Here is a 27906-nt window from a genome sequence, read left to right as displayed (position 1 = left end):
ACCACAGCCTCGCTGGTAGGGTGGGGGGGACGGTAGGGAGGGAGTGGGTTCGGTGGCTCATTGTAGGTGCTTCTCTGGGATTTTGGAGGCTTTGTAGTGTTCTCAGGGCCCTTTTAACTCTGTCTGACCTATGGGAGGGGACAGCAATGAGGTCTCTTATGACTGGCATGAACTGGGAACTTGGCCTCTGAGAGCCTTTGAAATGTTTTGGAAACCTCTAGGCATACTTAGGGTACTTCCACCATGATTATCATCGGCTGTGTGGCTTCCGATCGCTAATTCGCACCGGGCATCTGGCGAGGCCGGCCTGGGGAAATTGGGATGGAGGGTCCTGCTGGAGGGAATCCTGGCGCGTCGGCGCGGAGGAGTGCTCTCGGTGGGGCCCACCTCCTCCAGCGCGGACGGCGTTGCCGCTTTAAGGCGGCCGCGGCGCGCGCAGGTCTATGGTAATGAGCCGCCGCCGCGGCTCTGCAGAGCTCGCCCGCCCGCCGGGGAGGCGAGGGAGCGCGGGGCTGGGCCCGGGGCCGCGGCGACAGGCAGCAGCCGCGGCGGGGACGCGGGGCGCGAGCGGGCGGCGCGGGACCGTCGGGGGCCGCCGGGGCCGGGCCGGGGTCGGGGCGCGCGGCTACGCGGGCGCAGGTGGGCGATCCCATAGGGGCGGAGGGGGCACCCCGGCTCCGGAACCCGGGGCCCGGCAAGGCCAGGGGCGCCGCAGGGCCCGCGGGCGCAGGTGGTGAGTGCCCGGAGCGCAGGTGGAGGCGCGGCGGCAACCCGCGGTGCTCAGGGTGACCCGGGAGCGGGTCTGGCTCCGGGGGCGGTGGGAGCCGGGGCTCGTCGGAGGGTGCAGCGCGAGGTCCCGCCGAGCCATCCAGACGCAGGCCCCGCGGGGCGCACGGGGGGCCCCCGGGGACTGGCGCCCTGGCCCGGGCATGAGGCGCGGCGGGGCCGGCAGGAGCCGGAGGAGGAGCCGCCGCCGCTGTTGACCCGGCCGCCGGCCGGGAGCTGGGAGAGATGCGGAGCCCGGCCACCGGCGCCCCCCTCCCAACGCCGCCGCCGCCGCCGCTGCTGCCGCTGCTGCTGCCGCTGCTGCTGCTGCTGCCGCCGCCACTATTGGGAGACCAAGTGGGGCCTTGTCGTTCCTTGGGGTCCAGGGGACGAGGCTCCTCGGGAGCCTGCGCCCCCATGGGCTGGCTCTGTCCATCCTCAGCGTCGAACCTCTGGCTCTACACCAGCCGCTGCAGGGATGCGGGCACTGAGCTGACTGGCCACCTGGTACCCCACCACGATGGCCTGAGGGTTTGGTGTCCAGAATCCGGGGCCCATATTCCCCTACCACCAGCTCCTGAAGACTGCCCCTGGAGCTGTCGCCTCCTCGGCATTGGAGGCCACCTTTCCCCACAGGGCAAGCTCACACTGCCCCAGGAGCACCCGTGCTTAAAGGCCCCACGGCTCAGATGCCAGTCCTGCAAGCTGGCACAGGCCCCCGGGCTCAGGGCAGGGGAAGGGTCACCAGAAGAGTCCCTGGGTGGGCGTCGGAAAAGGAATGTAAATACAGCCCCCCAGTTCCAGCCCCCCAGCTACCAGGCCACAGTGCCGGAGAACCAGCCAGCAGGCACCCCTGTTGCATCCCTGAGGGCCATCGACCCGGACGAGGGTGAGGCAGGTCGACTTGAGTACACCATGGATGCCCTCTTTGATAGCCGCTCCAACCAGTTCTTCTCCCTGGACCCAATCACTGGTGCAGTAACCACAGCCGAGGAGCTGGATCGTGAGACCAAGAGCACCCATGTCTTCAGGGTCACGGCGCAGGACCACGGCATGCCCCGACGAAGTGCCCTGGCTACACTCACCATCTTGGTTACTGACACCAATGACCATGACCCTGTGTTCGAGCAGCAGGAGTACAAGGAGAGCCTCAGGGAGAACCTGGAGGTTGGCTATGAGGTGCTCACTGTCAGGGCCACGGATGGTGATGCTCCTCCCAATGCCAATATTCTGTACCGCCTGCTGGAGGGGTCTGGGGGCAGCCCCTCTGAAGTCTTTGAGATCGACCCTCGCTCTGGGGTGATCCGAACCCGTGGCCCTGTGGATCGGGAAGAGGTGGAATCCTACCAGTTGACAGTAGAGGCAAGTGACCAGGGTCGGGACCCGGGTCCTCGGAGTACCACAGCCGCTGTTTTCCTTTCTGTGGAGGATGACAATGATAATGCCCCCCAGTTTAGTGAGAAGCGCTATGTGGTCCAGGTGAGGGAGGATGTGACTCCAGGGTCCCCAGTACTCCGAGTCACAGCCTCAGATCGAGACAAGGGGAGTAATGCCCTGGTGCACTATAGCATCATGAGTGGCAACGCTCGGGGACAGTTTTATCTGGATGCCCAGACTGGAGCTCTGGATGTGGTGAGCCCTCTTGACTATGAGACGACCAAGGAGTACACCCTACGGGTGCGAGCACAGGATGGTGGCCGTCCCCCACTCTCTAATGTCTCTGGCTTGGTGACAGTGCAGGTCCTGGATATCAACGACAATGCCCCCATCTTTGTCAGCACCCCTTTCCAGGCTACTGTCCTGGAGAGCGTCCCTTTAGGCTACCTGGTTCTCCATGTCCAGGCTATCGACGCTGATGCTGGTGACAATGCCCGCCTGGAATACCGCCTTGCTGGGGTGGGACATGACTTCCCCTTCACCATCAACAATGGCACAGGCTGGATCTCTGTGGCTGCTGAACTGGACCGGGAGGAAGTTGATTTCTACAGCTTTGGGGTAGAAGCTCGAGACCATGGCACTCCAGCACTCACTGCCTCGGCCAGTGTCAGCGTGACTGTCCTGGATGTCAACGACAACAATCCAACCTTTACCCAACCAGAGTACACAGTGCGGCTCAATGAGGATGCAGCTGTGGGCACCAGCGTGGTGACGGTGTCAGCTGTGGACCGTGATGCTCATAGTGTCATCACCTACCAGATCACCAGTGGCAATACTCGAAACCGCTTCTCCATCACCAGCCAAAGTGGTGGTGGGCTGGTATCCCTTGCCCTGCCACTGGACTACAAACTTGAGCGGCAGTATGTGTTGGCTGTTACCGCCTCCGATGGCACTCGGCAGGACACGGCACAGATTGTGGTGAATGTCACCGACGCCAACACCCATCGTCCTGTCTTTCAGAGCTCCCACTATACAGTGAATGTTAATGAGGACCGGCCGGCAGGCACCACGGTGGTGCTGATCAGCGCCACGGATGAGGACACAGGTGAGAATGCCCGCATCACCTACTTCATGGAGGACAGCATCCCCCAGTTCCGCATCGATGCAGACACGGGGGCTGTCACCACCCAGGCTGAGCTGGACTACGAAGACCAAGTGTCTTACACCCTGGCCATTACTGCTCGGGACAACGGCATTCCCCAGAAGTCCGACACCACCTACCTGGAGATCCTGGTGAACGACGTGAATGACAATGCCCCTCAGTTCCTGCGAGACTCCTACCAGGGCAGTGTCTATGAGGATGTGCCACCCTTCACTAGTGTCCTGCAGATCTCAGCCACTGATCGTGATTCTGGACTTAATGGCAGGGTCTTCTACACCTTCCAAGGAGGCGACGATGGAGACGGTGACTTTATTGTCGAGTCCACGTCAGGCATCGTGCGAACGCTGCGGAGGCTGGATCGAGAGAACGTGGCCCAGTATGTCTTGCGGGCATATGCAGTGGACAAGGGGATGCCCCCAGCCCGCACGCCGATGGAAGTGACAGTCACTGTGTTGGATGTGAATGACAATCCCCCTGTCTTTGAGCAGGACGAGTTTGATGTGTTTGTGGAAGAGAACAGCCCCATTGGGCTAGCTGTGGCCCGGGTCACAGCCACTGACCCCGATGAAGGCACCAATGCCCAGATTATGTACCAGATTGTGGAGGGCAACATCCCTGAGGTCTTCCAGCTGGACATCTTCTCTGGGGAGCTGACAGCCCTGGTAGACTTAGACTACGAGGACCGGCCTGAGTACGTCCTGGTCATCCAGGCCACGTCAGCTCCTCTGGTGAGCCGGGCTACAGTCCACGTCCGCCTCCTTGACCGCAATGACAACCCACCAGTGCTGGGCAACTTTGAGATCCTTTTCAACAACTATGTCACCAATCGCTCAAGCAGCTTCCCTGGGGGTGCCATTGGCCGAGTACCTGCCCATGACCCTGATATCTCAGATAGTCTGACTTACAGCTTTGAGCGGGGAAACGAACTCAGCCTGGTCCTGCTCAATGCCTCCACGGGTGAGCTGAAGCTAAGCCGCGCACTGGACAACAACCGGCCTCTGGAGGCCATCATGAGCGTGCTGGTGTCAGGTAAGGAAGGGCCCAGGTGGCGCTGGGGTGGGGGTAACTCGCGGGGAGGGTCTGGGCAGCCACTGGAGGTAGGGTGCGATCCAGGAAGCAGCTACAGACCCACCTCCCTGCCCCGTGCCTGGCACAGAGCAGGAGGGGCAAGAGCCAGCTTGGGAAGAAGCCCCAGGAACCCTGGCGGCTGGTGCAGGCCCCACCTTCTGCCGGGCTGGGCTGGGCTGCTTCGGTTGGCTGCCCCCACTGTCTACCAGCCTGTGACGTGGTCGGGGAAGTGTTGTGAGGCTGCCCCGGCTGTGGCTGCCAAGAATTGTGAAAAAAGGCGCGTGGAAGCCTGGGGGGCCAGGAGAGCTGGGGGAAGGGCAGAGAGGACTGTGGCGCAGGAGAGGAGGCGAGGCCAGGGCCCCTTCACTCCCATCAAGATATTCGGGCAGTCTCACACAGCCTTTGGCAGAGCTGGGGACCATGGGAGCACAGGGCTGCCGCCACTCAGGGGTCAGGACCCTGTAGTCCTCTTCTGGCCCCTTTTGCCTCCTGGCTGAGCTGCAGAATCGGCTGACATGGACTTTGTCTAGTGCATTCTTTTCCCTCCAGGCAGAAAGAGCCTGGCCTGGCTCCCCCTTCAGAGCTCCCACAGGAAGTGAGGCCAGAGCTCATTGTCTGTCCAAACAGACCCCACTTTCAGAGTCCGTGGTTCGGGTCTGGCTTGGAGGAGGGGCTGCAATGAAGCTGGGGGGCAGGCTGAGGCCTCCTGGGCCCCCCTTGCCACCTCACGGGCTGTTCTTAGGGTGCCAGGCCTTCCTTTCCTGCTGGCTGTGACCAGCCCAAGCTCCAGAAATGGAGTGTAGGGACCAGGACAGGCCAGGGGACTGGTGAGCTTTGAGGGCAGAGACCCCAAGGCACCTTATCTGAGGAGAGAACAGAGTCCCAGGGCGTGGGAGCCTGGCCGGAACCCAGGCTGGGGCATTCCTGCTGCTTGGCCAAGCACTCAGCCTACAGACTCCCTGGACAGCAGGGCTGGGGGAGGAGAGCTGGAGGGAGTTGGTGACAGTATTCTGTCTTTTTTTATAAGCTGTGGGGAGCCAGAGGTAGCAGCAGGGAGAAGACCACACCCAAGTTGCTGAGTGCCTTCCCCAAGCCTGGGAACAACGGAGACCCTCATGAGGGGATGCTGTTAGCTGCACCCCAGGGGTGGGTCAGGTCACGCCCCCTCTAGGCAGCCTTCAAATCCATCAGGGAAGGGAGGAAAAGAAGAGGCTGGCAGGCCCCTACTCCCACCCCAGGGAGTGTGGCCTGAAGGGGAAGGAGGGGTATGCGAGAGTCAGGGCGTGGCCTCACTGAGGGTCCTTGCTGGACAGATGCTTCCCTGCCCCACCCCTCAAAGTAGCCACAGGAACCAGGAAGCAGGAGCTTTTCAGGGACTGTGGCTGAGGTTCTGAGCCTCCTGAGACTTCAGTTTCCCCTCCAGGAGGCGGAAGTGGGAGGCTGGAGCTCCTGTGTCCTCAACTGTGCCTGGGCACTTGAGACAAGTGGGAAGGAGGTGGGAAGGAGAGCCTCTCCCTCTGGTCCTCCACACCCAGCCTGCCTTTGGTGAGCATGGCCAGACACTGGCAGAGAAGCGCCCCCACTAAGCCTTCGGTCTCCCACCAGGGCAGAGCCCCAGACCTTGGTTCCCTAGTCTGGAGAAGGCTCGGGGCAACATCCAAGACGGCGCCTCCTGGCCCAGCAGCCCTGGCCCCACCCTCTCCCTTCGGCCCTGACCCTTGGAGGCAGTCACCACGGCAACCCCAAAGTTCAGGGAGGCCGGGGTGAGGGGGAGCTGACTCCCACTGCCCCTTTGTTTTCCTCCTCTTGTTCTTTGTCTCTTCTTTCTTTCCCGCCCCTGCCCATGCGGGGCCCTGCAGCACTGCCTCTCTCCGGTGCCCTCTGCCTGCTCCTTTGGCTCTCTGGCTCTCCCACTTGCGCATCGCTGGCTCTTCTCCTGAGGCTTTGTCTTCCCGTTTGGTCTCTGTGTTTGTGCCTCCCCTCTCTTCTTCCCTATGGCTGCAGCTGCCCCAGCCTGGGCCGATGGCTCCCCTGGAGGCTGAATTCTCCTCGCCTCTTTCTTCTGCTGCTCAGACACACAGCAGCTCCTGTCCGCGGTCTGGGCAGCTCCCAGAACAGCAGAGCCCTCTTGGCCTCCAGCCTCCACTGGCACATCTGCCAGGGGAAGAGAGGCTGGGAGGCTGACCGGGACCTGGCACTTTTCCAGGTGTGCCTGGCTAAGCTTGGGGCACAGGTGGCATTTCCTGGGGTCAGAGGCCATCCCAGCTCTTTCTTTTCTGTCCAGGAAGACAGCTCAGACAACACACTCCCGACCCCTGTTCCCATCCTGCCTTTGCACCTGAGGGGTGACCTAGGTCAAGGCAGGGGAGGCTGATATAGAAAGGAGAGAGCAGTGGGTTGACTGTTGGGGATGGGGGACAACAGCAGAGGGGGCAGGTGGCCACAGATGGTGGACCAGATGGGAAGCAACAGAGACATGCTGGGAGAGGGGCCCAGGCGGGGCCTAAGACGATGGCGGTGGGGGACACAGGGAGAAGTGTTTGTTCCCAGGGCTGAGGGTTGGCAAAGTTTCTCCCGCTCCATGGCCTTGGTTGCCCCCTCTCCTCTCTTAATCAGTTATGGGCACTGTGTGTGGAGTCTTGGGCTGCTTTCTGCCTGGAGGGAATATCCCGTCAAGGAATCATTAGGCAGATGTACCAGGTATACAAGAGCTCTGTGCCAGCTGAGCATCCTGGTGCGGGGAAGTCTGAAACAGAGAGGAAAGTAGAGCCTGATGACAAATCTGGGCAGGCTTCCTGGAGCAGGTGAGCTAGAGCAGGTTAGAAGACTCAGAGGACTGTGGGCTGGTGTCTGGGTGGGAAGGAACAGCCTGTGCAGCAGCTTTGAGTGAGACGAGAGCAGGAGGAACAGAAGTGAGTGATGACAAGCAGGCTTGCTGGTGAGAGCTGGTGAGAACAAGCAAGTGATGAGGCTGGAGGGTAGGTGGGCAGTGGGCTGAGGACACTGCTGAGATGGGGGTCTGCCTTCAGCCTTCCCGGCTTCAGTTGAGCCACCGCAAGTAGGTACAACACAGATGCAGAATTTGTTCCCATGTCCCTTGCCTACTCCCACCCCACCCCAGAAACATGGGCTCCTGCCCCATTACTGCTAGGGTAAGCATTTGCTTTTTATATCTAGTTGGGCTCCCCCTGCTATGTGGTTTTGTTTGTTTGTTTGTTTGGGACGGAGTCTCGCTCTGTCACCCAGGCTGGAGTACAATGGTGTGATCTCGGCTCACTGCAACCTCTGCCTCCTGGGTTCAAGCAATTCTGCCTCAGCCTCCTGAGTAGCTGGGACCTCCTGAGTAGCTGAGATTACAGGCGCCCACCACCACGCCCAACTAATTTTTGTATTTTTAGTGGAGATGGGGTTTCACCATGTTGGTCAGTCTGATCTCGAACTCCTGACCTCGTGATCCACCCACCTCAGCCTTCCAAAGTTCTCGGACTACAGGCATGAGCCACTGCGCCCGGCCCCCCTGCTATGTTTTAAAGTCCATTTATTCTTTATGGAGACTGAATAGATCATCATCCACATCTCAGTGTCTTCTGAACACCTACTATGTGTAAGGCATTGTAATAAATAAAAATATGAATATGCCAGTAGCTCATCCCTGTAATCCCAGTGCTCTAGAAGGCTGAGATGGAGGATCACTTGAGGCCAGGAATTTGAGACCAGCCTGGACAACATAGCAAGACCCCATCTCTACACACAAACAAAAATTAGCCAGGCATAGCTGTGAGCACCTGTGGTCTCAGCTGTTTGGGAGGCTGAGGTGGGAGGATCGCTTGAGCCCAGGAGTTCGAGGCTACAGTGAGCTATGATCGTGCCATTGCACTCCAGCGTAGGCGACAGAGAGTCTGTCTCTTAAAAAAAAAAAAAAAGAAAAAAAGACTATCCCTTATTGCCCTGTAAAGCCATTTCCTCCTTCTCCAGGCCCCCAGCTTTCATTTTTTAGCTAAATAAAATTCATTCCCATGTGTATGTGCATTCAGGTGTGTATGGTATTTCTGGGCTTAGGGTGTGTGGGTGGAGTGAGACACCAGCAAGTGTGTGTTAGTGCTTAGCTGGTTATAAGTGAGTGTGTTGCCTGGGGGCATGGCAGGCATTTGGATGTAATGCTTGAGCCAAGCGGGTGATGAGTAGCTAGACGCCCTAGGGCCAGAGAAGAGACTGACTCAGTGGGGCTCTGGGGTCTCAGAGTGGAGAGCTGCCAGGCCCTTCTATCTCAGCCCTCCGGTCCCCCACCCTGACTCACCCTGTCTGCAGCATGGGGCAGTGGGTGATGTCATTGGTTAACGTGGTTCAGCTGGGTTTCCTGGGGTGGAGCCCCCCAGGCTACCCACAGCAGCCCAGAGAGTTGGGCGGGAAGAATGCTTTGTGTTGGGTGTTGCCATGGGGATAGCAGGTCTGCGCCCAAGCAGCCATGGGGCTCAGTGGGAGGGGGACTAGGTGGCCCACTGACCCAGTTTACCCCCCCAACTCCCTGCTGCTGTGGGGGAGTGGGGAACACAGCCATGGTTGCGATTATCGTGGTGTTGAGGTGTAGAGGCTGAGGGGGCAGGGGGATGATTTTTGTGGGTCTCAGGATGCTCTGGGCCCTGTAGAAAAGTATGAAAAAGACAACATAGGGTTCCCACGCAGGCAGCGCAGACTCTGGGGGAAGGGAGCAGGAGCCGTGGCTTGGGCAGGGTGCACAAACATTAAGAGGTGTGCCGTGCATCAGCGACAGAAGGTTTGGGGAAAGGATGCAAAGAGAACTGCAAATCTCATCCCCTGAGCCCTGAAGGAGTGATTGGCCCACAGGTGACATACCTGGCTCAGCACCCTTATGCCAGTTGGAAAGGAGAGCCTTTCTTGGCAGGTGGTGCAGGAATATGCAGGCTGAATTGCAGCCCTGGCTTCTGTGCAGGGCCTTCCTCACGCCCCTGCACGGGTCTGTGGCTTGGCCCCCCACCCCAGGCTGGGTCCTGACTGTGTCCCTCTCCACAGACGGCGTACACAGCGTGACGGCCCAGTGCGCGCTGCGTGTAACCATCATCACCGATGAGATGCTCACCCACAGCATCACGCTGCGCCTGGAGGACATGTCACCGGAGCGCTTCCTGTCACCACTACTAGGCCTCTTCATCCAGGCGGTGGCCGCCACGTTGGCCACGCCACCGAACCACGTGGTGGTCTTCAACGTACAGCGGGACACCGACGCCCCCGGGGGCCACATCCTCAACGTGAGCCTGTCGGTGGGCCAGCCACCAGGGCCCGGGGGCGGGCCGCCCTTCGTGCCCTCTGAGGACCTGCAGGAGCGCCTGTACCTCAACCGCAGCTTGCTGACGGCCATCTCGGCACAGCGCGTGCTGCCCTTCGACGACAACATCTGCCTGCGGGAGCCCTGCGAGAACTACATGCGCTGCGTGTCCGTGCTGCGCTTCGACTCCTCCGCGCCCTTCATCGCCTCCTCCTCCGTGCTCTTCCGGCCCATCCACCCCGTCGGGGGGCTGCGCTGCCGCTGCCCGCCCGGCTTCACGGGTGACTACTGCGAGACCGAGGTGGACCTCTGCTACTCGCGGCCCTGTGGCCCCCACGGGCGCTGCCGCAGCCGCGAGGGCGGCTACACCTGCCTCTGTCGTGATGGCTACACGGGTGAGCCAAGGGAGGGGACTCATGGGCCAGCCCTGGAAGGCTGACTCTGTGGTGCAGGCACAAATCAGGACAAATGCTGGCGGCTGCCTCATTCTCTTCCCGAGTGAGGTGCAGCTACACTGAGAGGTCATAAATCCGGCCTGCTCCCTGACAGCACCCCACTGAGGAAGGCAGTGCAAGGAGTGCTTCTCCCTGCTGTGCACAGGACACACAGGCAGTGCCATTGCGGCAGAGCTGGCTCCAGAGCCAGTCGGCCTGTGTTCGTGTATCAGCTTTGCCACTAGTAGCTGTGTGACCTTGAACAAGTTACTTAACCTCTCTGGCCCTCAGTTATTTGAAATGGAGATAATGACCGTACTTAAGTCATAAGTTGGTTGTGAGGATTAATGATGTAATTAATTTGATACTTGGAAACAGCTGGTGGCATGAAAGGTGTTGGTTTCGATTTAAGGGAATGCTGATATTGGGTGACTTGCTCCTGGTCTCATCACACCCGGTTTAGAGGTGAGGCTGGGCCTAGAACCTGGTCTCTCCACCGCTGAGCAAGTTCCCTTTCTCAGCTGCAGCTAGTACTTTTCTCCCCAGGCATTAAGGGGAAGACACAGAAGAGCTGGGGGAACTGGAGGGGGTTCAGTTCTGAGATGGGGTACTCCAGAAAACCAGTGCACCTGTGTGGGCCTGGACAGAATGGCTCCACCTCTGCCCAGGTGCTGGTAAAAGAGGATCCTGGCTAGGCCGCTTCCCTGTTGGCCTGTCAGCCAAGGTTTTTACACATCCTGCTCCCTGGGATGCTCACTGCCTCTGCTCTATGCTCCTGACCCCTCCCTTCAGGCTCCTGTGTCTTCTCAGGACACCCCCTGCTCCCCTTCCCTGTGGGCCCTTCCTTCCTAGATGCCCAGGCCCTGCTCCTTGTCCTCCAGGGCCATGCCCACTGGCTCTGCCAGCAACCATAGGCAGGCCCCACTCCTTCCCCACTGCATCTTCCTGCCCAGAACTTGCCAGACTTGACTTCTCTCTGCTGCTGCTAGGGGTGGGGGGAAGGGGAGGGGCGGGCTTGGGGGAAGGGAGAGAAGTCTTTGTCCAGGAGGATGGTGGGGGGTTTGGGAGGGGGGGGTTAGAGTAGGCGAACAACAGTTTCCATGGAAACAAGAGCCAGTCACTAGGCACAGGAGCTGAGAACCTATCTCTAGAATCTGGGAATGGGGAGGGAGAGAAGGGTGGATTTTCCCATCTGATGTTGGAGTTTTCAGCTCCTCTGTTGAATTCTTGTCTGCTCTCAGGGCTCAGTTTCCCACTCTCAGCATGTCCCAGGTGCACAGAGGTCCTCAGTCTGGACCCCAGGGCTCAAGGTGGGAGTCCTCTGCCCCATTCCTGGGGGCTCCCCAGCTTCTCTCTCTTACTCCTCCATAACCCAGACAAATCTAAGTGGAAGCCTGGTCCCCTCCCCAGGGAGGGAAACTGATCTCAGTGCCTGAGAGGGACAAAAGCACCAGTAGGCAGGAGGGAGGCTCCCAGCCCTCCCGCTGTCCTGCACGCCCATCTGCTTGTGCACATTTACCCTCTTGGGGGCCAGGACACCCCCAGGCATGCTTGGTAGTGTGACATTGAAGACTCCCGGGATCCGGGCCTTACAACCAAGTGTCCCAGCAGGCCTGTGCTTATGAAACCCAAATGGGGTAGGGAAGGGGCTGGGAACTCCAAGGAACTTGCAGGGGAGCAATGCGTGGAGCTGTGGTGAGAGCGGCTCAGTGAGCCAAACAGGGTGCCCACAAAGGGCTGAGGACCATAGGTCTCAGAGAAGATGGCACACGAGAGGAAGTGGGGATGCCTGGGAAGTTTGGGGAGTATTACGAGGGTCACGGGAGGCCATGGGAGCTATCACTGGGTTGTGGGGGGGTCTCAGTTCCCCTCCCATCCTCAGGTACTTGGTACTCACCTGCCTTTCCTCTTGTCCAGGTGAGCACTGTGAGGTGAGTGCTCGCTCAGGCCGTTGCACCCCGGGTGTCTGCAAGAATGGGGGCACCTGTGTCAACCTGCTGGTGGGCGGTTTCAAGTGCGATTGCCCATCTGGAGACTTCGAGAAGCCCTACTGCCAGGTGACCACGCGCAGCTTCCCCGCCCACTCCTTCATCACCTTTCGTGGCCTGCGCCAGCGTTTCCACTTCACCCTGGCCCTCTCGTGAGTGGCTGGGCGCTGGGGGTGGGGAGCGGGCCTGGTGGGCATCTGAGGTGCCTGCTGTTCTGTGGTTGAAGTAAGAGGTCAGGCAGCGAAAGAGCGTGGAGCAGGCTGCCGGCAGAGCCAGGTCTGCTCTTGGAGTTGCCTGTGGTTCTGCCAGCAGATCTCCCTCCCCTGCGCTGGTTAGGTGGCGGGGGTGCTGGCATCCAGGTGGGTACCCCATTCCCTGCCCCCATCCCCAACTCCTGTTCAGGTTTGCCACAAAGGAGCGCGACGGGTTGCTGTTGTACAATGGGCGTTTCAATGAGAAGCATGACTTTGTGGCCCTCGAGGTGATCCAGGAGCAGGTCCAGCTCACCTTCTCTGCAGGTGATCACAGTTGCCCCCCATCCTTGCCTATCTTCCAAAGGCCCCAAGTCTTCCAGCCCCTGACCCCAAGCCACATACTCTATCAGCCAAACCTGGGCCCAGCCCCAGCCACTGGCACCCCAAACCCTGCCATTCCTAGCCCTCGTCAGGCATCCCAGCTCACCTGGTCCTTTCCCCAGGGGAGTCAACCACCACGGTGTCCCCATTCGTGCCCGGAGGAGTCAGTGATGGCCAGTGGCATACGGTGCAGCTGAAATACTACAATAAGGTGGGTGTGGAGGGCACAGAGGGTTGGGGGTTCTGTTCTTGCCTCAGGTGCTTACCCAGCCCTGAGTGGCATTGCCTCCAGGCTTGGGTGGGCTGGTCAGGGCATTTCTGGCTGAGAGGAAGGGAGCGGCTGGGAAGGTGCCACCTTGCTGGGCATTCCCACCCCACTGGGCACTGCTTGATGCTCTCTGTTCCACTAGGCAGCCGCAAACTTGGACACTGAGGAAGGTAGTTACATGCATAAACCACGTGAGCACACGTGTGTGTATATGCATGTGTGTATGTGTGTCTGGGCATGTGGGTGCACACAGAGGCACCCAGTGTGTGCTGGCCATGAACCTAGTGGGCTCTGTACTCAGTGTCCCCCTTCTCTGCTCTTTCCTGTCCATAGCCACTGTTGGGTCAGACAGGGCTCCCGCAGGGCCCATCAGAGCAGAAGGTGGCCGTGGTGACCGTGGATGGCTGTGACACAGGAGTGGCCTTGCGCTTCGGATCTGTCCTGGGCAACTATTCTTGTGCTGCCCAGGGCACCCAGGGTGGCAGCAAGAAGTGAGCAGGGGAAAGGGCCAGGGATGGGGTGAAGTGAGGGCAGGGCCAGGCAGGGAGGGAAGGTGGAGAGGGTGGGCTTTTGGGGTCTCCCTCCCTTTGCCTCTCTTAGCCCCTGCTCAGCCCTGGGGATGGGGTCAGGACTGGGGAATCAGAGCAAGGCCCTGTGGGGCAGTCTGGGGAGGGGGCTGAGTGTTGGACAAGAACAGTTCCAGGTAGGGGTGACCCCCTTCCTGAGCACTGCTCTGCAGGGCCCCTTGGACACCTGCCTACACCGTTCCTGTCTCTGGCCTGGCGGCAGAGCGAGCGGAAGACCAGAAGCTCCCAGCCCTCCCTTGTGCCGCCACCATCTTTGCTCCCCCAGGTCTCTGGATCTGACAGGGCCCCTGCTACTAGGCGGGGTGCCTGACCTGCCCGAGAGCTTCCCAGTCCGAATGCGGCAGTTCGTGGGCTGCATGCGGAACCTGCAGGTGGACAGCCGGCACATAGACATGGCTGACTTCATTGCCAACAATGGCACTGTGCCTGGTATGGGGGCCCGGGGTGGAGCCAGGCTGGGATCCCAGTGCTGAGAGGAGGGGCTGTGCCTGGTGTAAGGATGCCAGAATGGAGGGTCTCAGAGGCCTCTCTAGCTGCTGCCACAGGCTTTCTCTTTAGAGCCCCAGCTCAGGTCCACTGAGTCGCCTTCTCTGCATTCCAGGCTGCCCTGCCAAGAAGAACGTGTGTGACAGCAACACTTGCCACAATGGGGGCACTTGCGTGAACCAGTGGGACGCGTTCAGCTGCGAGTGCCCGCTGGGCTTCGGGGGCAAGAGCTGCGCCCAGGGTAGGAGGGGCGGCTGTTAGAGGCCACGGCCTGGGTGCCATCAACCGTCTGGGAACTGGCAGGGTTGGGGCAGGCACTGGGCAGGGCTCTGCTGAGCCGGGCTGTGGGTGGAAAAGCGTGTCTGGGCAGAGCCCTGAGAGGGCAACACAGGAGACAAAGGGGCCAGTCAGAGGCAGGCCTGGGCACAGCGTGGGGCGGGCCCAGGGCAGGTACGCACTTTGGAGGGCGGGGCTGATGAGGGGAGTGGGCTCTGCCTCCCATGCAGCCGCCACCGCTGAGCATCATGCCCCCAGGGCCCTCCGAGGCTCCACCCGTCACAGTCTGCCTTTTCCTGCCTCCCCAGAAATGGCCAATCCACAGCACTTCCTGGGCAGCAGCCTGGTGGCCTGGCATGGCCTCTCGCTGCCCATCTCCCAACCCTGGCACCTCAGCCTCATGTTCCGCACGCGCCAGGCCGACGGTGTCCTGCTGCAGGCCGTCACCAGGGGGCGCAGCACCATCACCCTACAGGTGATGCAGGGAAGGGCGGCTGGCCCTGGCCTGGCCATAGGGCCCTGGTAGCCTCTAGGGGGCTGGACAGAAGTGGCTGGGCAGGTCCTGGGCAGGGGTGGGGACATATAGAGGCCGCTGGATCCGTTGGGAAGGTCAATGCTGCCACCTATTGGGTGTGAGGGAAATAAATATGCTTTCCTCTCTATGGCCTCAGCTGGGCAGCAGGATGGGTTTGGTGGTCCAGAAAGGGGAACTGTGGGCTGGAGAACAGTGATTAAGGCCGTCTGCTGACCCTGTTTTCTTTCCTCCTGGTGTCAGCTACGAGAGGGCCACGTGGTGCTGAGCGTGGAGGGCACAGGGCTCCAGGCCTCCTCTCTCCGTCTGGAGCCAGGCCGGGCCAATGACGGTGACTGGCACCATGCACAACTGGCACTGGGAGCCAGTGGGGGACCCGGCCATGCCATTCTGTCCTTCGATTATGGGCAGCAGAGAGCAGAGGGCAACCTGGGCCCCCGGCTGCATGGTCTGCACCTGAGCAACATAACAGTGGGCGGAGTACCTGGGCCAGCCGGCGGCGTGGCCCGTGGCTTTCGGGGCTGTTTGCAGGTGAGTGTCCTGCCCTGCACTCCCATCCCCCCACCACTTGCAGCCCCGCTCCACTGAGGGCAACACTGCTCCTGTCCCTCCCAGGGTGTGCGGGTGAGCGATACGCCGGAGGGGGTTAACAGCCTGGATCCCAGCCATGGGGAGAGCATCAACGTGGAGCAAGGCTGTAGCCTGCCTGACCCTTGTGACTCAAACCCGTGTCCTGCCAACAGCTATTGCAGCAACGACTGGGACAGCTATTCCTGCAGTTGTGATCCAGGTATGCTAAGGATCCAGGGCAACAGGCAGGTTATCAGGTGCCTGGGGCCACATGCTGGCTCTGCTGTGTGACTTGGGGCATGGGGCATCACATCATCTCTCTGAGTCTTAGTTGCCTACACAACAAAACCATAGCCAGCTGATAGGATGCCATGTGGAAAGAAACAGATGAAGGGTTTGATGGAAGACGGTGCCAGGGGAGGGTGGGGGAATGAGCCTCTCTGGTCCTTCTGGTCCCAGGTTACTATGGTGACAACTGTACTAATGTGTGTGACCTGAACCCGTGTGAGCACCAGTCTGTGTGTACCCGCAAGCCCAGTGCCCCCCATGGCTATACCTGCGAGTGTCCCCCAAATTACCTTGGGCCATACTGTGAGACCAGGTAAGCAGACCAGGGCATGTGGCAGCAGGTCCCAGCGGCTGCTGCTCCTCTCTGGTGTGTCCCTCAGAGCCCCGAAAGCCTGGCTGATCCACAGCCGGGGTCAGAAGGGCCACACAGGGCTCACCTAGGTTAGGTGGGAGTGGCAGGGGGAGCTCATGCCTACCTGGGTCCCTCTCTGCAGGATTGACCAGCCTTGTCCCCGTGGCTGGTGGGGACATCCCACATGTGGCCCATGCAACTGTGATGTCAGCAAAGGCTTTGACCCAGACTGCAACAAGACAAGCGGCGAGTGCCACTGCAAGGTGACAGCCCCAAGCAAGCCTCCACTGTGGCCACTTGGGCCTCTGTCCACATCTCCTGGGCCCTAGAGGGGAGGCTGTAGAGATGGGTCTTCCTGCAGAGCTGAGGGCCTTGTGCCTTTGCTCTCATAGGCAGGGCAGTTGGTGCTTACCTTCATGTGTCTGAGACGCAGGAGGACCCTGGGCCAATGTGTAACCCATGAGCTCTGGTCTAGTGTGGTGGTGGTTTGCAGCCTGTTCCGATTCTGTGACATCTCGCTGATGGGCTCAACTCCAAAGCATTGCTAGTGTTAATTATTTTGAATACTGCTCCTGAGGGGACCTGAGGTCAGGACCCTCTCCACAGGGGCCACAGCTGAGAGGACCCATGAGCATCCTGGGAAGAGAGCCTGGCCAGTGACACCCTTCTTCCCTCCTTTCTCAGGAGAACCACTACCGGCCCCCAGGCAGCCCCACCTGCCTCTTGTGTGACTGCTACCCCACAGGCTCTTTGTCCCGAGTCTGTGACCCTGAGGACGGCCAGTGTCCATGCAAGCCAGGTGTCATCGGGCGTCAATGTGACCGCTGTGACAACCCTTTTGCTGAGGTCACCACCAATGGCTGTGAAGGTAGGGCTCCTGGGATGGGTGGGCAGCCCTCCTCAGAGTGTGCCAGGTACCTGCACCCCAGGAAAGCCAGGAAGGGGCTGGTTGCAGGCCTGGGAAGGCCTAGGGAGGGCTGGGGAGCCTGGGCAGAACCGCAGAGGGAGAGCTGCTCCTGGGTGACCATGTGCTCTTCCCCGCAGTGAATTACGACAGCTGCCCACGAGCGATTGAGGCTGGGATCTGGTGGCCCCGTACCCGCTTCGGGCTGCCCGCTGCTGCTCCCTGTCCCAAAGGCTCCTTTGGTAGGTGTTGGAGGCCCCGATGTGATATCGAGGACATGGCCTCTGCCGTTAGTGGGATGAGGGCAGGAAGCTCCTGGCTGAAGATCCGGGGACCCCACTTTCTGGCCTCCAGGTCCTGGGATTTCATTTCCCATCTTCCTTGGCTCACGTTCCCCCTTCCCCATGGTGCCCAGGTGTGCCTACATCTTGGACTGTTTTGTTTTGTTTTGTTTTTGTTTTTGTTTTCTGAGACAGAGTCTGTCCCTGTCACCCAGGCTGGTGTGCAGTGGCGTGATCTCCACTCACTGCAACCTCCGCCTCCCAGGTTCAAGCAATTTTCCTGCCTCAGCCTCTGGCCGCCACCACACCTGGCTAATTTTTTTTTTTTTTTTTTTTTTTATATTTTTAGTAGAGACAGGGTTTCACCATGTTGGCCAGTCTGGTCTCGAACTCCTGACCTCATGATCTGCCTGCCTCGGCCTCCCAAAGTGCTGGGATTACAGGCGTGAGCCACTGCACCCCACCACATCTTGGACTTTTTTTTTTTTTGAGACAGAGTCTCGCTCTGTCATCAGGCTACAGTGCAGTGGCATGATCTCGGCTCTCTGCACCCTCCACCTCATGGGTTCAAGCTATTCTCCTGCCTCAGCTTTCCGAGTAGCTGGGACTAGAGGCGTGTGCTACCATGCCAAGCTAATTTTTTGTATTTTTTTTAGTAGAGACAGGGTTTCACCTTGTTGACCAGGATGGTCTCGATCTCTTGACCTCGTGATCAGCCTGCGTCGGCCTCCCAAAGTGCCGAGATTACAGGCGTGAGCCACCGTGCCCAGCCCACATCTTGGATTCTTAACAAAAATGCTGAAAAACCTGCACTGTGCTCGGCATAGGGCTGTGCTAGAGATTCAAAGATGAATCATGCAGGGTTCCAATCGTCAGCTCACCACCGAGTCCTGGAGTTACGCCATCACAAAGGCAGACAGTCTGGGGACTAGGGTGTGTTAGCTGCTGACCCAGGAGACCCAGCCCAGGATGGGGGCTGGTGCTGGTCCTGGACTGGCGATGAGCAGGTTCATAGGCAGGAAGTGGCGGAGAGCACAAAGTGGTGGCTGGAGACAGGCAGGATGGGGGCTCAAGGAGGTCATATGCCCTGTTCCCCTAGAGCCCCTGTGTGGACCGATCTTGCAGAGATTTTTGGCCCTGGTGTTCTACATACCTGTCTTCCTGTTTCACCAGGGCCCTTGTTTGCTAGTTGCTGTCCCCAGCCCATGAGGTGCTGGCCTCCAGCAGAACCTCTCAGCCAGTCTCAGGGGCTTTCTGTGTGTCTCCCTGAGGCCAGCCCTCTTGGCTTCCTTCCCCCAGGGACTGCTGTGCGCCACTGTGATGAGCACAGGGGGTGGCTCCCCCCAAACCTCTTCAACTGCACGTCCATCACCTTCTCAGAACTGAAGGGCTTCGTAAGTGAACCCCCTCATCTACATCTTTTCCTTCTCCTTCGTCCTGAATCCCACATGCCCCACTCCCATCTTTGAGAATGGGGATTCTGGAATTCCAGCCTGTGTGTTCCTGGGCTCCCAGCTGCAGAGGCCATCTCTCCCCTCCTGAGGTCCTTCTGCTCCAGAGCTCCTGCCCTCACTCCTGCTCCTCCGCTCCGTCCTGCCTAGGCTGAGCGGCTACAGCGGAATGAGTCAGGCCTAGACTCAGGGCGCTCCCAGCAGCTGGCCCTGCTCCTGCGCAATGCCACGCAGCACACAGCTGGCTACTTCGGCAGCGACGTCAAGGTGGCCTACCAGCTGGCCACGCGGCTGCTGGCCCACGAGAGTGCCCAGCGGGGCTTCGGGCTGTCTGCCACACAGGATGTGCACTTCACTGAGGTGGGGCTTGGAGGATGCAGGGCTGGCTGGTTAGATAGGGGTCATGGTGAGTGAGCCTGCTCATGGCAACCTGGGGGGCAGAGGGGGCCCTCCCATCCCACCTACAAGGAGCTCCCTGCTGGCAGGAGGCCTCCATGAAACCCTGTGACCCCTCGCCCAGCCCTCTTCCCAACCCTTCTCATAGTAAGATATGTGTGTTGGGGCATGGTCTGACCCAGAGCAGAGGCCTGCCTGTAGTACCATGGGCTGGGAGGAAGCAGTATCTCAGGACATCTGTGTGGGTCCCGGCACAGGGCTGGGAAGCTCTTACGTAGAGAATGAGGAGGAAGGCTTAGGGGCAGAGCATACAGTGACCTGAGTGGGCAGTGCGGTCCAGGAGCATTTCAGGGGAGGCAACAGTGAGCGCAGAGGGAGGGGCCTGGTGGGGAGCGGGGGCTGGCCCGGGCACAGGCCGGGGCTCCGTGGTGGGGATGTCAGGTGTGGGTTGTGAGCACACCCACCGTGACCTTGCCCACCCCAGAATCTGCTGCGGGTGGGCAGCGCCCTCCTGGACGCAGCCAACAAGCGGCACTGGGAGCTGATCCAGCAGACAGAGGGTGGCACCGCCTGGCTGCTCCAGCACTATGAGGCCTACGCCAGCGCCCTGGCCCAGAACATGCGGCACACCTACCTAAGCCCCTTCACCATTGTCACGCCCAACATTGGTGAGGCTGGTGCCTGCGTTGGGGAGGGGTTTGTGGAGGGAGTCCCCGACAAGAGCGGCTGTGCTGGGGTCCTGCCTGCCTCACAGGTCCGATTTGTGACCATCCCCTTCCTTAGTCATCTCCGTAGTGCGCTTGGACAAAGGGAACTTTGCTGGGGCCAAGCTGCCCCGCTACGAGGCTCTGCGTGGGGAGCAGCCCCCGGACCTTGAGACAACAGTCATTCTGCCTGAGTCTGTCTTCAGAGGTCAGTGGTGGCCGTGGATTGAGTTGGGAGCTGGACCCCAGTGTCTGTGCAGACTCCACAGAGGGCAGGGCCCAGCTAAGTGTGACAGTGTCCCCTCCCAGAGACGCCCCCCGTGGTCAGGCCCGCAGGCCCCGGAGGGGCCCAGGAGCCAGAGGAGCTGGCACGGCGACAGCGACGGCACCCGGAGCTGAGCCAGGGTGAGGCTGTGGCCAGCGTCATCATCTACCGCACCCTGGCCGGGCTACTGCCCCATAACTATGACCCTGACAAGCGCAGCCTGAGGTCAGCAGCTAGGGGACAGGTGTGGGTAGGGGTGTGGGTCGGGCGGTGAGTGCTGAGGCATGGAGGGGGACGGGGGCATCTCCCCAGTCATGTGACTGCCATGGTGACTGTGCACCTGACTGCCCCACATCAGAGTCCCCAAACGCCCGATCATCAACACACCCGTGGTGAGCATCAGCGTCCATGACGATGAGGAGCTTCTGCCCCGGGCCCTGGACAAGCCCGTCACAGTGCAGTTCCGCCTGCTGGAGACAGAGGAGCGGACCAAGCCCATCTGTGTCTTCTGGAACCATTCGATCCTGTGAGCCTGCACTGCCCTCGTACCCCTAGGCTTTGGGCTGAAAGTCCAGGCCCCTGCATGCCTCACCCTCCTTGTCTCCCTGACCCTGCCTTCCTCACACAGGGTCAGTGGCACAGGTGGCTGGTCAGCTAGAGGCTGTGAAGTTGTCTTCCGCAACGAGAGCCACGTCAGCTGCCAGTGCAACCACATGACGAGCTTCGCTGTGCTCATGGATGTTTCTCGGCGGGAGGTCGGGCCCACAGGGGCAGCTGCAGAGCCGTGGGTGGGCACCCAGGGCACGGGGCTGGGTGCTCAGGTCCTGCCCTTCCTAATTCCCTGGCCCCCTGCCACCCACTCTGCAGAATGGGGAGATCCTGCCACTGAAGACACTGACATACGTGGCTCTAGGTGTCACCTTGGCCGCCCTTCTGCTCACCTTCTTCTTCCTCACTCTCTTGCGTATCCTGCGCTCCAACCAACACGGCATCCGACGTAACCTGACAGCCGCCCTGGGCCTGGCTCAGCTGGTCTTCCTCCTGGGAATCAACCAGGCTGACCTCCCTGTAAGATACTCCTACTGCCCAGAAACTGTCCCCACCTTCTCAGGCTCCCTCCCCAGCCCCCACTGGCAACCCCTGCTCCTGCACCATGAACTCTAATAAGGTGCCTAGTGCAGCACCTGGCCCAGGGTTTCCTCTTCTCCAGCTCCCCCGGGATCCCCCAGCACCTGCCTCTGGCCCAGGCTTCCCTGGAAGCAGTTCCCAACACCCAGGCCCTCCTCCCTGCCTGACCCGAAGCAGAGCCTGTGCTCTGGGCGGGCCCCAGTCACTGACCTGCCCTGGCCTGGGCCCTCAGTTTGCCTGCACAGTCATTGCCATCCTGCTGCACTTCCTGTACCTCTGCACCTTTTCCTGGGCTCTGCTGGAGGCCTTGCACCTGTACCGGGCACTCACTGAGGTGCGCGACGTCAACACCGGCCCCATGCGCTTCTACTACATGCTGGGCTGGGGCGTGCCTGCCTTCATCACAGGTACCCCTACCCATTCCCAGTCTTGGGGTCCCACATCCCTGGGTCCACCTTTGTGCCATGTTCTCTCCACCCACATACAGGCCCTGAGGCCCCACATCCCCATGCCCCAGGCCACCTTATTCACAGGTGTCCCTCTGGTTTAACCCAGACTCTGCGGCCGCCACCCAGGCATCACTCCCCTATCCTGGGGAGGATGGCAGGGGCCGATGGTGGGCAGAACCCTTTTCCATGCTTCGTGCCTGGCCCTGTGAGCCCACCTGCCTGCAGCCCTACTTCTCAGGCCCCTCATCACCCCTCCACTGCTCCCGTCTGTCTCCATGCTCCAGGGCTAGCCGTGGGCCTGGACCCCGAGGGCTATGGGAACCCTGACTTCTGCTGGCTCTCCATCTATGACACGCTCATCTGGAGTTTTGCTGGCCCGGTGGCCTTTGCCGTCTCGGTGAGTGCTAGCAGGTGGGTTGGGTGTCACCTGTGGCCCTCCTTTGCTGTCCTCCTGCTGCTGGGGCTGCATGTCCTCAGGACTCCCTTTAGGAACAGCTGAGGCCACGGGGCCCTGTGGGCTGGGTGGAAGCTGTTTCTCCCCACTGAGCATCCCATGCCCTCTGCCCCTGCCTAGATGAGTGTCTTCCTGTACATCCTGGCGGCCCGGGCCTCCTGTGCTGCCCAGCGGCAGGGCTTTGAGAAGAAAGGTCCTGTGTGAGTATAGGGTTGGGGTGCCTGGGCCGTGGGCAGGCACCAGCATGGGAGGCCTCATGGCCGGACTCATGGCCTGTCCCTATCCCCAGCTCGGGCCTGCAGCCCTCCTTCGCCGTCCTCCTGCTGCTGAGCGCCACGTGGCTGCTGGCACTGCTCTCTGTCAACAGCGACACCCTCCTCTTCCACTACCTCTTTGCTACCTGCAATTGCATCCAGGTACCTGGCCCAGCCTGTGGAGAAGGGAGGCACCTGGGCTGTGGGTGCCTGAATATGCACAGACCGTTGCTGCCTCTTGCCTGCCAGGGCCCCTTCATCTTCCTCTCCTATGTGGTGCTTAGCAAGGAGGTCCGGAAAGCACTCAAGCTTGCCTGCAGCCGCAAGCCCAGCCCTGACCCTGCTCTGACCACCAAGTCCACCCTGACCTCGGTGAGGGAGCCAGGGGTCTTAGGCGGGTGGTGAAGGGAGGGAGAGGTGGGAGGCCCAGTGAGCCTGTACTTTTGGCCCCACTCCCCTTTCTCTTTTCTCCATCCCTTCCTGGAAGGTGGAAGGGGAGGTGAAATGGTATGTTTGGCCTGGGGAGGAGATGTTGGAAAGGGTGTGTAAGGATTTTGACTTGAGGGAGATGGGGCTGAGACAGATAATCAGGTAATAAGTGCCTTGCACCTGAGAATCTCTCGTGAATTTTAGTAAATTTTCTGTCTCCCAAGGTGCTCTCAGGAGACAATTTCTGGTCTCATCTTTTACAGAGCCATTATATAGTGAGTCCAGGATCCCTGGGGGCATGCAGGGGTAGCACAGCTGTGGCAGAGCTGTGACCACTGCCAGGCCTCAATATGGGGACAGCAGAGAAGCAGGGCCCCCTCTTTCAGACCTGAGCATGTGGAAGGTGGAACTTAGGGCAAGTTCCCTCCACCCTCCTTATTCCCAGCCTGGGGCCAGCCATCCCACTCCCCACTTACTGACCTCTCTGTTCCCTGCCTAGTCCTACAACTGCCCCAGCCCCTACGCAGATGGGCGGCTGTACCAGCCCTACGGAGACTCGGCCGGCTCTCTGCACAGCACCAGCCGCTCGGGCAAGAGTCAGCCCAGCTACATCCCCTTCTTGCTGAGGTGAATCCCGGAGATGGGAGGGTGGAGGAGGGGAGGAGGGGCCCACGCATGCTGGACCCAGGCCAGCCAGCCATTGGGAGTTGAGGAGCACACACTGTGGCTGACATGGGGGCCAGCTTGGATTAGAAGCTGTAAGGGACCCACGGCAGGAACCAGGATCCCAGGGGAGAGGAGAGACTGGGACCCTGGGCAAGGGGCCAGGCTGACCCCTCCAGCATGGTCTCGTCTTCCTAGGGAGGAGTCCACACTGAACCCTGGCCAAGGGCCCCCTGGCCTGGGGGATCCAGGCAGTCTGTTCCTGGAAGGTCAAGACCAGCAGCATGGTGAGGACGGAAGGCTCCGGCCGCCCGGCGGGGCAGTTGGCTGGCTTTTACTGAAGGTGGGTGGAGGTGGCTGGGCTGGCTGTGATCTCTCCCTGGCCTCCTAGATCCTGACACGGACTCTGACAGTGACCTGTCCTTAGAAGACGACCAGAGTGGCTCCTATGCCTCTACCCACTCATCAGACAGTGAGGAAGAAGAAGAGGAAGAGGAAGAGGAGGCCGCCTTCCCTGGAGAGCAGGGCTGGGATAGCCTGCTGGGGCCTGGAGCAGAGAGACTGCCCCTGCACAGTACTCCCAAGGGTGGGCCAGCACCGGGGCTGTGGCCTTTGGGGCCAGTGGGAGGACAGTGGGCCTGGGGTTCTTGGGAAGCAGGACTGGGGTGGTGGCCTCCTGGCTATCTGTCCTCTGTGGGCCTCATCTACTTCCTTTCCCCACCAGATGGGGGCCCAGGGCCTGGCAAGGCCCCCTGGCCAGGAGACTTTGGGACCACAGCAAAAGAGAGTAGTGGCAACGGGGCCCCTGAGGAGCAGCTGCGGGAGAATGGAGATGCCCTGTCTCGAGAGGGGTCCCTAGGCCCCCTTCCAGGCTCTTCTGCCCAGCCTCACAAAGGTGAGTGGGGCACCCCCAGCTGCCGAGCTCCCCTAGTCAGCAGCCTCATACCTCACATTCTCCTGTGGCCGCCCGCACCTCACAGCCCCGCCCCGGCCCACAGGCATCCTTAAGAAGAAGTGTCTGCCCACCATCAGCGAGAAGAGCAGCCTCCTGCGACTCCCCCTGGAGCAATGCACAGGGTCTTCCCGGGGCTCCTCCGCCAGTGAGGGCAGCCGGGGCGGCCCCCCTCCCCGCCCACCGCCCCGGCAGAGCCTCCAGGAGCAGCTGAACGGGGTCATGCCCATCGCCATGAGCATCAAGGCAGGCACCGTGGATGAGGACTCGTCAGGCTCCGAGTGAGTGTGGCCGGGTGGGCGGGATGGGGTGCAGCCCCGTGGGAGGCCTCACCTGGGTCCAGAGCTGCCTCCGGGCCTCCCCGGGTGACTCTGGATGGCATTTGGAGGACAAATGGGCAGAACTGGCCCAGCTCCCTTACTATGCCGTGCCCACAAACCATGGTGCCTTGCGGGGAGGGCCACCCCTCCTAGGCTCTATGTGGCGCAGCCCAGCCTAGGGCAGAGTGCGGGAGGATGGGGAGCTGGGGGTGCTTTCCTGTTTCCTTCGTCTGGTGAAAGCTTTCACTCTCTCCTCTGTTTCAACTAACCCTCTGTCTGCCTTTTCTGCCACTTTCCTTTCCTGCCTCTCCAGATTTCTCTTCTTTAACTTCCTGCATTAACCCTGGGCCGTGGTTCCTACGCCCGAGGCTCCCTTCCCTTCCCCAGCCGCACTCATGCCCTGCTCCTGTCTTGTGCTTTATCCTGCCCCGCTCCCCATCGCCTGCCCGCAGCAGCGACGAAACGTCCATCTGAGGAGCCTGGGCCTTGCCGGGAGGGGTACTCACCCCACCTAAGGCCATCTAGTGCCAACTCCCCCCCCCACCATTCCCCTCACTGCACTTTGGACCCCTGGGGCCAACATCTCCAAGACAAAGTTTTTCAGAAAAGAGGAAAAAAAGAATTTAAAAAAGGATCTCCACTCTTCATGACTTCAGGGATTCATTTTTTTTATACGCTGGAAATTGACTCCCCTTTCCCTTCCCAAAGAGGATAGGACCTCCCAGGATGCTTCCCAGCCTCTCCTCAGTTTCCCATCTGCTGTGCCTCTGGGAGGAGAGGGACTCCTGGGGGGCCTGCCCCTCATTCGCCATCACCAAAAGGAAAGGACAAAGCCACACGCAGCCAGGGCGTCATACCCTTCAGGCTGCACCCGGGCAGGCCTCAGAACGGTGAGGGGCCAGGGCAAAGGGTGTGCCTCGCCCTGCCCGCGCTGCCTCTCCCAGGAACTGGAAAAGCCCTGTCTGGCGAGGGGGCAGAAGGACTCAGTGCCCCTGGACCCCCAAATGCTGCATGAACACATTTTCAGGGGAGCCTGTGCCCCCAGGTGGGGGTCGGGCAGCCCCAGCCCCTCTCCTTTTCCTGGACTCTGGCCGTGCGCAGCAGCCCAGGTGTTTGCTCAGTTGCTGACCCAAAAGTGCTTCATTTTTCCTGCCCGCCCCACACCCCGGGCAGGCCAGTCATGTGTTAAGTTGCGCTTCTTTGCTGTGGTGTGGGTGGGGGAGGAAGAGTAAACACAGTGCTGGCTCGGCTGCCCTAAGGGTGCTCAGTCAAGCACAGGTTTCAAGTCTGGGTTCTGGTGTCCACTCACCCACCCCACCCCCCTAAATCAGACAAATGCTACTTTGTCTAACCTGCTGTGGCCTCTGACACATGTTCTATTTTTAACCCCTTCTTGGAATTGGCTCTCTTCTTCAAAGGACCAGGTCCTGTTCCTCTTTCTCCCCGACTCCACCCCAGCTCCCTGTGAAGAGAGAGTTAATATATTTGTTTTATTTATTTGCTTTTTGTGTTGGGATGGGTTCATGTCCAGTCCCAGGGGTCTGATATGGCCATCACAGGCTGGGTGTTCCCAGCAGCCCTGGCTTGGGGGCTTGACGCCCTTCCCCTTGCCCCAGGCCGTCATCTCCCCACCTCTCCTCCCCTCTCCTCAGTTTTGCCGACTGCTTTTCATCTGAGTCACCATTTACTCCAAGCATGTATTCCAGACTTGTCACTGACTTTCCTTCTGGAGCAGGTGGCTAGAAAAAGAGGCTGTGGGCAGGAAAGAAAGGCTCCTGTTTCTCATTTGTGAGGCCAGCCTCTGGCTTTTCTGCCGTGGATTCTCCCCATCTTCTCCCCTCAGCAATTCCTGCAAAGGGTTAAAAATTTAACTGGTTTTTACTACTGATGACTTGATTTAAAAAAATACAAAGATGCTGGATGCTAACTTGATACTAACCATCAGATTGTACAGTTTGGTTGTTGCTGTAAATATGGTAGCGTTTTGTTGTTGTTGTTTTTTCATGCCCCATACTACTGAATAAACTAGTTCTGTGCGGGTACAGCACTGTCACTGTCCGCTTCTGTGTGGCACCCTGTCCTCCCACAGGGAAGAAGGTCTGGTCTCTGGAAAACAAAAGAGCCGGCAGGGCCCAGCAGGCCCCACCGGGAGGTCGGGAGACTCAGACACCACTGGCTGATAAGCCTGTCCCTCGGCCTATGTCCATGACACTGCTCCCAAATAGCTGGATCAGCACAGAGCCCATTTCCTGGCATTTCCAAGGAAGACATGGTGGGTGGGCAGGAAAGTGTCCTTTTCACCAGGACGGAAAGGACTTCTATGGTGGGAGAGGCTGCACGGGGCAGGCAGCCTTCTAGCCCAGCCCCTCAGGGCTGAGTCCTAGACAGGGATGAGTTTTCTGGGGCAGAATTCAAGAGGCAGGGAGGGCTGCATTGAGAGGCTGGTTGGAATTTAATGGTGCTCAGTGACTCAGTGCCTCCTAACTACACTGCTCAGGGTTGTTTTTTGTTTTTTTTTCCCATTGGAAAATGAAGCAGCTACTCATACTGAAGCCAAGTGTGTGCTTTGCAACATTACTTCTCGTCCTAAGTTTTGTTTTTGTGTATATATATGATATATATTTAAAAGTATATATGCTTTTTAAATTTAATAGAGGCGGGGTCTCACTATGTTAATCAGGCTGGTCTTGAATTCCTAGGCTCAAGTGATCCTCCCGCCTTGGCCTCCCAAACTGGGGTCATAGATGTGAGCTACCGCATCCGGCCTAGTTCCAAGTTTTGTGTTTGTCAAAGTTCCATTCAATAAACTAGAAAGGCGGCTAGGCACGGTGGCTCATGCCTGTAATCCCAGCACTTTGGGAGGCCGAGGTGGACAGATCACCTGAGATCAGGAGTTTGAGACTAGCCTGGGCAACATGGTGAAACTCCGTCTCTACTAAAAATACAAAAAAATTAGCTGGGTGCGGTGGTACATGCCTGTAATCCCAGCTACTCCAGGGGCGGAGACAGGAGAATCACTTGAACCTGGGAGGTGGAGATTGCAGTGAGCTGAGATTGTGCCACTGCACTCCAGCCTGGGTGACAGAGCGAGACTCCATCTCAAAACAAACAAACAAAAAAACTAGAAAGGGAGTTAACCTGGGGACAATATAGGGTGATGATTAAGAACACAAACCCTAGCTGGGCACAGTGGTTCACGCCTGTAATCCCAATACTTTGGGAGGCCAAGGTGTGTGGATCACTT

The 27906-nt window shown here is 59.7% G+C and overlaps 1 protein-coding gene and 1 long non-coding RNA gene across 5 annotated transcripts; one reads left to right on the top strand and one right to left on the bottom strand.

Annotated features, from left to right (window-relative positions):
- Positions 1-470: 470 nt before the first annotated feature.
- Positions 471-26702, top strand: CELSR2 (cadherin EGF LAG seven-pass G-type receptor 2). Of its 4 annotated transcripts, none has more exons than XM_054530073.2 (34): positions 471-4333; positions 9404-10051; positions 12008-12230; positions 12481-12596; positions 12776-12864; positions 13255-13412; positions 13774-13937; positions 14110-14235; positions 14579-14745; positions 15046-15333; positions 15418-15592; positions 15832-15973; positions 16155-16275; positions 16697-16880; positions 17057-17158; positions 18497-18591; positions 18799-19008; positions 19529-19712; positions 19828-19956; positions 20058-20238; positions 20372-20539; positions 20642-20768; positions 20881-21081; positions 21374-21548; positions 21875-21987; positions 22165-22244; positions 22334-22460; positions 22548-22670; positions 23227-23354; positions 23589-23677; positions 23782-23976; positions 24115-24285; positions 24389-24623; positions 24976-26702. In XM_054530073.2, the coding sequence occupies exons 1-34, from the start codon at positions 1012-1014 to the stop codon at positions 25001-25003; spliced, it is 8784 nt and encodes a 2927-aa protein (XP_054386048.1). In that variant the 5' UTR covers positions 471-1011; the 3' UTR covers positions 25004-26702. The 4 variants fall into 4 exon arrangements, with proteins under 4 accessions (XP_054386048.1, XP_054386066.1, XP_054386061.1 ...); XM_054530091.2 differs by having other exon boundaries at positions 920-4333; positions 25371-26702; XM_054530086.2 differs by having other exon boundaries at positions 920-4333; positions 25118-26702.
- LOC129049769 (uncharacterized) lies at positions 12186-14115 on the bottom strand. Its single transcript, XR_008513079.1, has 3 exons — positions 13820-14115; positions 12760-12854; positions 12186-12292 (listed from the first exon to the last, which is right to left on the bottom strand). It is a non-coding gene; the product is annotated as an uncharacterized LOC129049769 (long non-coding RNA).
- Positions 26703-27906: the final 1204 nt, after the last annotated feature.

The sequence above is a fragment of the Pongo abelii genome, chromosome 1 (genome assembly GCF_028885655.2).
Source record: "Pongo abelii isolate AG06213 chromosome 1, NHGRI_mPonAbe1-v2.0_pri, whole genome shotgun sequence".
Taxonomy (NCBI): domain Eukaryota; kingdom Metazoa; phylum Chordata; class Mammalia; order Primates; family Hominidae; genus Pongo; species Pongo abelii.
The sequence above is the reverse complement of the archived record's forward strand: the minus strand, read 5'-3'. Positions and strand labels throughout refer to the sequence as shown.

Coding starts and splice junctions, on each gene's coding strand:
- CELSR2 (XM_054530073.2), top strand. CDS start 1,012: ATGCGGAGCCCGGCCACCGGCGCCCCCCTCCCAACGCCGCCGCCGCCG. Junction 15,974..16,154: donor GGGCCATACTGTGAGACCAG/GTAAGCAGACCA, acceptor CCCTCTCTGCAG/GATTGACCAGCCTTGTCCCC. Junction 16,881..17,056: donor CACCACCAATGGCTGTGAAG/GTAGGGCTCCTG, acceptor TCTTCCCCGCAG/TGAATTACGACAGCTGCCCA.